This window comes from Delphinus delphis, chromosome 15 (genome assembly GCF_949987515.2).
Source record: "Delphinus delphis chromosome 15, mDelDel1.2, whole genome shotgun sequence".
In the NCBI taxonomy this organism is placed as follows: Eukaryota; Metazoa; Chordata; class Mammalia; order Artiodactyla; family Delphinidae; genus Delphinus; species Delphinus delphis.
The window spans coordinates 45,525,318-45,534,518 of NC_082697.1; the positions used below are offsets into that span (position 1 = coordinate 45,525,318).

At 45.3% G+C, this 9,201-nt stretch overlaps 1 protein-coding gene across 2 annotated transcripts in view; it reads right to left on the bottom strand.

Annotated features, from left to right (window-relative positions):
* Positions 1 to 8,638, bottom strand: part of KIZ (kizuna centrosomal protein) — a 114,879-nt gene extending 106,241 nt beyond the window's left edge. For both annotated transcript variants that reach the window (XM_060031294.1, XM_060031293.1), the window contains exons 1-2: positions 8,489 to 8,638; positions 2,887 to 2,949 (exon numbers count right to left, since the gene is read on the bottom strand). In XM_060031294.1, the coding sequence (XP_059887277.1) occupies positions 2,887 to 2,949; positions 8,489 to 8,577 (152 nt within the window). In that variant the 5' untranslated portion in view covers positions 8,578 to 8,638. The remainder of the gene's footprint in view (positions 1 to 2,886; positions 2,950 to 8,488) is intronic.
* Between the last annotated feature and the right edge of the window lie 563 nt (positions 8,639 to 9,201).

Genomic DNA, 9,201 nt, shown 5'->3' on the forward strand with positions numbered 1-9,201 from the left:
AGAAACCTTTGGAGACTCTCATGCAAAATGCAGTATCAAAAGACACAGCGGGCGGCTAGAACTGTGCAGCCGCTCTCCCCTCATTACCAACACTGCTCCTCTCAGCTCTTTCTTCTTCACAAGTATTTAAGTCATAAGAGCACCTGGTATGTAGCCTTTCCACTGCTGGCTCAATTACTTATTCAACATTCTCTCATCAAGCGAAAATAAGTTGCCAACTATAAAAATGTTCACCCTCAAAAACAGATTTGCAGAGACGCTGGAGATGTTAAAAATTAAACAACAACAGACCTTAAACTCCCACCTCTAAGCCAATAATTTTCAAGAAACTCTTTATCGTGCTAATAATTCTGTGCTTTGATCTTGGTTGGCTGTCCCCATTTTTCCTTCCGAACAAAAAACTCAGGACTGGGTGTACTGCTGTCCATGCCTGCCGTTTTTAACACAAGTGACGGTAACAGAGGTGGAACCCGACATAATTTCCCACATAGGCACTTGGGGAGGCTGCTGGCTGCGACCAGAGTCCACCTGGAGTAGGTTCAATAGGAACCACGCCTTCTCCACCCAAAGTCTAGCTTCACTCCCGCCCTCACGTTAACCCTCGAAGCTGACCACATCAAGTCATCCAGCCCTCCATGCAGTCATTCATACAGTCAGCACTCTGCATACAAAAGCCATGCAGCTTGGGACAACAGGGAAACAAAACTTAGATACACACAATATAGTGTGATGGCTGCTATGAGCACAACTGCAAGGGACTCTTAAAGACTGGGCAATGTGACCTAGCTAAAGGGGCCCAGGAGGCCTTCCCAGTGGAAATTAATTTTCAGCTGAGACATGAAGGATGAATTAACAGTTAACCCAAAACTGGGGAAAGCAAGAGTGAGATGAGGGGAAAACATTCCGGCAGAGGAAACAGCATGTTGGAAAGCTCAGAGGCAATAAATAAGAGTAACAGTGAAACTGACAAAAAATGGTCATAAACGATAAATTATTGACGCTTACTCTGGGTCAGACCCTGCTTTAAGGCTCTATTAAGTTCTCATAACTATCTCCATCCCCATTTGACAGATGAAGAAACAGAGGCACAGAATACTGAAGTTACTGTCCCATGGTTGCCTGGCTAAGTGCTGGCAAGGCTGAGACTAAACAGAGGCACCTGGCAAGAAAGTCTACCTGCTTCACTATACAAGACCTTGTCACGTTCCAGAAACCGAGGATTCAGTCCATGAAGAATTTTAGGGAGAGGCTGGCAAGAGATAGTAATGATGAAAACTAAACAGGGGCAGACAATAGAAGCTCTGGTATACCACCGCACCACCTCACCTCCTCCTGGCCTAGCTTTTCTTCCTGCAGCCACGGCTGCAGCAACCTGGCAGCACCTGCATCCGCCGCCCATGGTATCTTGCTTTCCCGGGGCTGCTTTTCTGAATTTGCAGCAGGGAAAGCCTGGAGGTGCGGAGGAGTTAACACCTCCTGAGATGGCCCTGACCAACGGGGGTCAGGAACCGAAAGGTAAAGAGCCCCCCTCTTCCTTCCCTTGAATGGACACTTGGGAGGAGCAGAGAGATGGAGCTGCAGGTGCCCACAGCAGTTACCAGCTCCTACTCCATTCTTCCCAGCCCTTTATGTGACCACTTCCTAAAATAAACGACCACCTACACACTAACACTTGTCTCAGACTCTGCCTTCTGGGGGAATCAGGTTGAGGCAGCCATGTTAGATGGTTTGGATTTTATCCTATGGGCAAAGAAAGCATATTTTTAGCAAACCATACCCTCTGTCTTCCAGGAAACAAGAGGCTGAGAGAGGGGAACAAATTCAGCCAGCCGAAGCTTGGTGAAGATTCCCACTGGTCTCTCATCTCACCCGGCCTACCACCATTATGCCGGGAAGCCACCTGGGAACAGGCTGTAGGAAGAGTCTATGCCCTGTCTTCTGTCCCTGTAGTCAGGGGCTAGAAAAATGGCAACTGCCACGATCCTCTCAGACTTAGGGCCTACTTCTCAGGCCACAGCACCCACAACACTGCTATTCTTTCCACTGTCTTGCTGACTCTCCCTGTCTCTTTTGGAGCCGCTAGAAACACATGGCTGTCTACTCTGGTAGCTTTGGAAGTATGGACACTAACCAAAGTGCAAGAATAATTTTGGAGATGAGGAAAAATGCACCTGATGGGTGCTTTGGTTTTAAAGTATTCTTGTTTTCTCTCTCTTCTGGATGAGATGTCTTCATTTCTCACTCGTACTGTGAAGTGGATACGTCACAAACTTAACTCTATCACAGCCAGAGAACTTTCCTATGAATAATATTGGAGGTTACACCATATATTTGGCTTAAGGATAAAGTTCAGTTTCCTTAAAATATAATTAAAATATTAAGAGTTTGCTCTTACTGTTAGAGTAAGTAACCTAAAAAGGATAATATGTATATTATCCACTGCTCAGAATAATTTTAACAGTCATTGTCATACACCCATGAACAAATGAGACACCACGTAACCCTGCCTACAACAGTTTGTTGAAAGGTCAGCTGTAATAATTATGACTCAATCATTCACAGATTCAATGTGTTTAAATTGTGACCAAAAAGATAAGTAAGACTATAATGTGTCTTATTCTTAAGCTTTTTAAGCAAAAGATTCCTGAAATAACACCAATATCAAATAATGAAAATACAATAATTTTTATCTTATACTTCCATCAAATTTATTCTTACACTTAATAGTGATTGTATTAAATTGCAGTGTTTACTTGAAACGATTACACGTTAGAAATAAGGAACGGCAACAGGACTACAACTATGGTATTTGTAACATATATTGATATTAGGGTTAAATTTTGATTAATTTAGGCAAATTGGTTTTAAAACTTTGTCATATCTTACCTGCATGTATCAGATTGATTATATTCATAGAGTTTCCCTTCCAGGTCCAATCTCTTCTTTTCACTATAATACAGAAAGAATGTATTTTATGAATAAATTACACTGATCGGTAACAGGCAGGCAGATTTAGAACACGATCTGTGAGAATGCTTCTCTGGTCTCTCTAAGAAGCAGAAAACGCCAGCTGCATTTGAAACTCAAGACACAAAAGTACTTAGCAGTCACTAGGGAAGTCTAAAAGGCAAAAAGGACACCAATATGAAGCAAAAAGAACAAGATTCTCAAAGTAAATGGGGAAACGTAGTGAGAAAAGGCTGGGAAGCAGGTTCATTCATTCAGCAAGAGTTATTTATTGAGTGCAGTGGTAAGCCAGGCTCTGCTCTAGGTGAAGACTGACCTGGTAAATGAGCCAACCAAGGTCCCTGCCCTCAGGCAGTGACATTCAAGGGGGAAGGACAGACAATAAACAAGATAAATATGCAAAATACAACATGGCCAGCATCTCTGAGAACAATGGGGGTTCCACACAAGGCTTCCATAAATCCATCCTGGACTGAAGGCTGGGGGCTCGCTCTGCTCTCAACCAGACAGGCCTGGGCAGGGCCACGTGGCTGAGTTAGGAAGAGATCTCTGAGAAGCAGACTTGGCCTTACTCATATTTGGGGGAGACCAGGTCCCCTGACACCACTACTTGGAACTGAAGGCATTTTCTTTTATAACTTGATAACATCGCCATGATTCGTCACTGACTGCTAGTCCCCAGAGGTACCGCCAGTAGAGACAGCTTGTGATGTTCAGATAAGTGCTGGCAGGAAGCTAGAGGACAGAGCTGACATGCCCACCTGCACACCCAGCCTGGGCAAGAAGCAGGCGAACCTGGACAGCAGAAAAGGTGGCAGCAGCCAAAACCAAGGGGCTAGAGGGTAAAACTGCTGAACAGCAAACCTTCCCAGTCTCAAAAAGAGCCCTTGGAGGTTTAACCACAGATGGCTCTGCTCAAAGACCACCAAAGTACAAGCTTCAACTGAAGTCAAACTGGTAATCTAAGTTGACATTAATTAACCAAGGCTGAATGAGAAATCACATAATGTCTAAGAGAAAAATGCTAAAAAACAAAACAAAACAAAACAAAAGACTGTGAATCAAAGGAGTCCAGAGGAGGATGGGCGCTCAGGCTGGCCTCCTGAGGGAAAGGGTCGAGGCCACGTCCACTTGGGAGCCCTTAATTATTAGCTTCTTCAGTCGATTTTCTCCTATAAAAAAAACCCCAAAGTTACACTGTTAGCTATATTACAGGTTTAGTAAATTTTTCTGCTTATTGTAATCTAGAATGGAAACCACTATTTAACCAAAATTCTTTTAAAGGGACAATGGTGTCCAAAATCCAAACACCTAGTCTTTGCTTGGGGAACACAATCCATTCCTTGGTTGGGGTGTGCCTATGTTTAAACAAGAAAAAGATTACAGAATCACAAATTTTTAAATTAGTAGCTTCACACAGATCTTTACTTTCTCATTAAGAAGACTGGACTTGGAAGAGAAGTGAAGGAAACGTGGTATAACTGCTTCCCTGTTAGAAGTATTTATTCCCCTTCTAAGGTTTCATGATCAATATGATAATGAAGAGTGATTGACTGGACAGTGTAAGCAATTTGCCATTAAATTATGGGGACAGAAAGACCCTTAAATGCAGTTGTGACCTTGCCCCTGATGTCATGATTCACTTCTGTGGTATTCCTGCCAAGAAAACATGATCACCATCTGGTCATGAGGAACCATCAGACGGACCCAGCTTGAGGATCACCCTCTGGGATGAGAGCTTTATTCTATGAAACTGTCAGGAACACGAAAGACAGGGTAGGATGGAGGAATGGTTCCAGACTGGGATAGAATGGAGAGACATGGCAACACTGGTTCACAGGTGGGTCCTGGACCAGAAAAGAAAAAAGTGTTAGGACAGTTGGTGAACTGTGACTGGGGCCTGTGGATTGGTATATCAAAGTTAGTTTCCTGATTAGAAGGGTTATACAGTGATCATGTAAGGGACATCATATCTGCAATTCTCAAATGGTTCAAAGAAGTCTCATGCTTTCACATAGACAGGCAGAGAGACAAACAGAAAGGTAAAAAGAAATAAAATGTTAAGGAGTTGAGGAATCTGGTGAGGGGAATATTAGAGGTCTTTGTCCTATTCTTGCAACTTTTCTGTAAGCTTGAACTTTTTTCAAAATAATTTTAAAAATTTGCCCGTGACCTCGAACAAAAAAGGACCACCAGCTTTATGGGAATCCATCACCTCCCAAGCAGAAAGTTCTTTTCAATAATGAATGTAAAACTTCCGTGTTCCTGCTCTGTCTTCAGTACATACAGACATCCACTGGTCTTACTTCTCTACTGCGACCCTTCAAACACTGAAAAATCACAAACACCTCTTGGCCTTCTAATTCCAGGCAAAATGATGCTGATCTCATTAACTCTTCTTCACAGGCCCATTTTCTAAACACATCCAAGCTGCAGTGCCCCCGACACTGACTTTTATATCTATTTTAAATTCAAGACTTAAAATATTTACCCCAATAAAAAGCCAGAGAAAGGCTTATTGGGAAGATCATCTTAGAACTGCTGCATCTTTTTTTTTTTTTTTTGGTACGTGGGCCTCTCACTGTTGTGGCCTCTCCACACAGGTTCTGGACGTGCAGGCTCAGCGGCCATGGCTCACGGGCCCAGCCACTCCGCGGCATGTGGGATCTTCCTGGACCGGGGCACAAACCCGTGTCCCCTGCATCGGCAGGTGGACTCTCAACCACTGCGCCACCAGGGAAGCCCGAACTGCTGCATCTTAAATCTCTATTTCAGAATCTTTAAACACCCAGCCCTGAGATGTGTATCCATAGGCCCCGGTTTCAATCACCTGCATCTCTGACCTGGACCTTTCAAAGTTTTACACAGCTGGGTGCTCCTTAAAGTATAGCCACGGGGTTTAGTTTTCTCCTTGTAAGCTGCTTATTATTCTATTTTTGTCTCAATACCATCTTCAGCTTTACTCAACTAATATCTCAGCATCAATTTCTGGACTATTATGATATCTCACTCTGAATCAATATTGGCATTGAAAAAACTGGGGCTGGTTAATGGGCCTTTTCAAGGGATGTTTTTATATAATTGTAAGAGTCGATTCCACTTTCATGTTGCTACCATGCTTGTGGCACTGAACATACTGTAACAAGTCAGTCCATCAGGCTGTTTTAGATTCAGTGACTGGCTTTTGCCATGATGCAGAGAAAACACTGTATACAAAAAGGAAAAAATTCAGAATATAAAATTACATCTATGTGTGAGTACGGCTAAGACAATTTGGGTTAGAAATACACCACTTACAAGGGGAGGGCCCAGTTATTAGACCAGCTAACACTGCAATAACCCACCTCTAAGAGGACTAAGAAAGGGCAAGTTGTTTTTCTCTACCATTCCCAGGACATTTTCAGACTGACAAATCAGCTGTGACTACCCGGGGTTGCAGCCTTTGAAATGACTCTAGAGTTTTAAGGAGATAAAGGTCCTTATGGTCACAGGGATTGGTCAAACAAACAAACAGGTACATACAAATACTCAGATGGGATACAGACGATAATATTCATTGCTTGCTGCTTTGCAAAACTAACAGCTTTAGACTTTTTTTTACTTTAAGGCTCATTGCTCTACTAGAGAAAAAAAAGCTGTGGCCTTACTTTACATAGTATTCAAGGCCCCTCATTTCTGGTGACAAAGGCAGGTCAGGGGAGCTGAATGACCAGCTCAAGGTCACACAACTGTTGGTGGACTAGAACCTAGGTTTCCACAGCTGTCCTGCAGTTTTCTTTGTATCCGAAGTGATTTGCCTCTGTACTTATTAACTATGCATTAGAGTTAGTTATGGACTTTTTTTTTTTTTGCAGTACGCGGGCCTCTCACTGTTGTGGCCTCTCCCGTCGCAGAGCACAGGCTCCGGACGCGCAGGCTCAGTGGCCATGGCTCGCGGGCCCAGCCACTCCGCGGCACGTAGGATCTTCCCAGACCACGGCACGAACCCTAGTCCCCTGGATCGGCAGGTGGACTCTCAACCACTGCGTCACCAGGGAAGCCCTAGTTATGGACTTTTAAAATGAAAAATGAATACACACAGTAACAAATTTGTACTGACTTAAAAATGAAACAAACCTCCAAAGGCAGAACCATGAATAGGCTGTAAAATTTGACTCAAATTCCTTATATAATTTCAACAGCCTCACCTCGCTTAACAGTGAAAGCATTACGTGTTAGACACAAAGTGAGTAATAATCATTACACAGAAATTATACCATAAGGACTATAAACAGCCAGATGTTCCTAGCACAGGAAGCAAAAATGATAACTCACAATTAGTTTTTTTTTAAAAATGCCATTTGAACCAGTAACATTTTAAAATTAGAACTTGGGTTAAGAAATGCAAATAACTAAAGGCCTGGGGTAACTAAGCCACTTTTTTAACAGAACACAGAGCACTGTAAGTGTACCAAAGCACAGAGCACTATCTTGTCTCTTAATGAAGGCACTGCAGGAAGTGATTTTTTTTTTAAGTTGGAGGTGAGGTGAGTGGGTGCGTGAGTAGTGGTATGTCAGAAAGAAAACAGGATGTAGAAAAGGATTCAGGGGTAAATACAGTGAGAATGATTAAGGAAGCCTCTTGTAGATGCTCTATAAATATTAAACAAGAATTAACTCTAGCATAGGTTGAACATAATTCCTTTTCAAAACCAGTAACTTCTGCCTTTACCTTCCATGTAATTATTGCCATTTTAGAATCATCACACACACAGCTCTCTTCACTAAAATGATTTTGTAACTTTTAACACTCATTAAACGTTTTGTTTATCAAGAGATCCAAAAATCTATTTCCTTTCTTGTCAACTAATGAGATTTCCAACTCCAATTAATTTAGCAACTGAATAATAATTTCAACAGCCTATCTTTTATGTATTTATCGTAAATTGCTTTATAATTTTCTCTCTTTATGTGATCAAGCTGTTCTTCAGTGGTTCTCATCTTTCATGTCTTAATCAAGGTATCATGAACCCTCTGAAAGCTGGGCTTCTCCCGCTGGAAATGTCATCCCTTCGCTGGAGATCTGGCCCCACAAAAAAGCCTCCTTCATTTAAACAGGGCACACGTTTGACACACACACTCTCCCGCCTGCGTTCCTGGACCTGTCATCACTGATGCAGCGCAGCTGTCAGGGTGGCATGAGAATGTGAAGAGCCGGGGAGGGGGCGTGTGGAAGGGGACCAGAGAAATTCACGGGCTGGATTGAGAGTGACAGGCAGGAGACTCCCGCTCTCACTTCTGGGCACATTCAGTGACACGGCCGCACGCTCCCGCGGGATACTGCCCATAAGGAGGTGTCTCTGATAAACTCCGTCCCCCAGGCCCCTCCGGGAGCTCGAGGCGGGGGGGGCGGGGGGCGTCGCAGGACTGGACCCGGGCCCAGGGGAACCGCGGGTGGGGGCAGCAGAAAGGAACAGGGGGCAGAGCTCCGGCGGACCCTTGGGCCGGCCGACTCCCCGCCCCCGCCCCGGGTAGGCCGTACCTGTCCCGCAGCCCGTGCTGGAGGCGGCCCAGCCTTTCGTAGTAGTCGGGGCTCGCCAGGGGCGCGGACGGCGCGGAGGCCCGGTGCATTCTGCCGCCGCAACCACTCCTCACAGCCTCCGGGCGGGCGAGGCCCGAGTTGTCCGAAGCAACGGCCCCACCATGCACCGCGGGTAGACGCTGCGCCCCGACGCCGCACGGGTTGGGCGGGGCGCCGTGGAGGGGCGGGGGCACGGCGCCGTGAGGGGTGGGGCAACTTCCTGGGGTCGTGGCGCCGTGGAGGAGCGGGGAGGAGGCGGGGCAGACGGCTAGGAGGGGCGGGGCGCCGTGGGAGAGGGCGGGGTGCCCGCCGGCGAAGAAGAGGCGGCGTTGCGACTCAGTGCCCAGGCCTCTTTGCTTCGAGGCTGGTGTCTTCTTCTACCCCAACCGTTCGGAGTTCTCGTGGGAGAGACCCTGGCCCTCCTTCGGGCGGGTTCCTTCTCTGAAGGCCAGGTCTGAAGCCGACCCCGTGATCCCCATCCCCTAGGTAGAGGATGGAGGCTGGGCGGGAGTAAACACCTGATCATTTTTGTCTTTGGCATCAAACTGCTTTAACTTTACCAGGTGAATTCTCTCCTTCCTTCCCTTCTTACCAGTATTTGCTGAGTGCTGGGCACAGTGCTGTTTGTTTTCCTACCAGCGCTTAAAAGCAAAACAAAACACGAAAAAGACAAA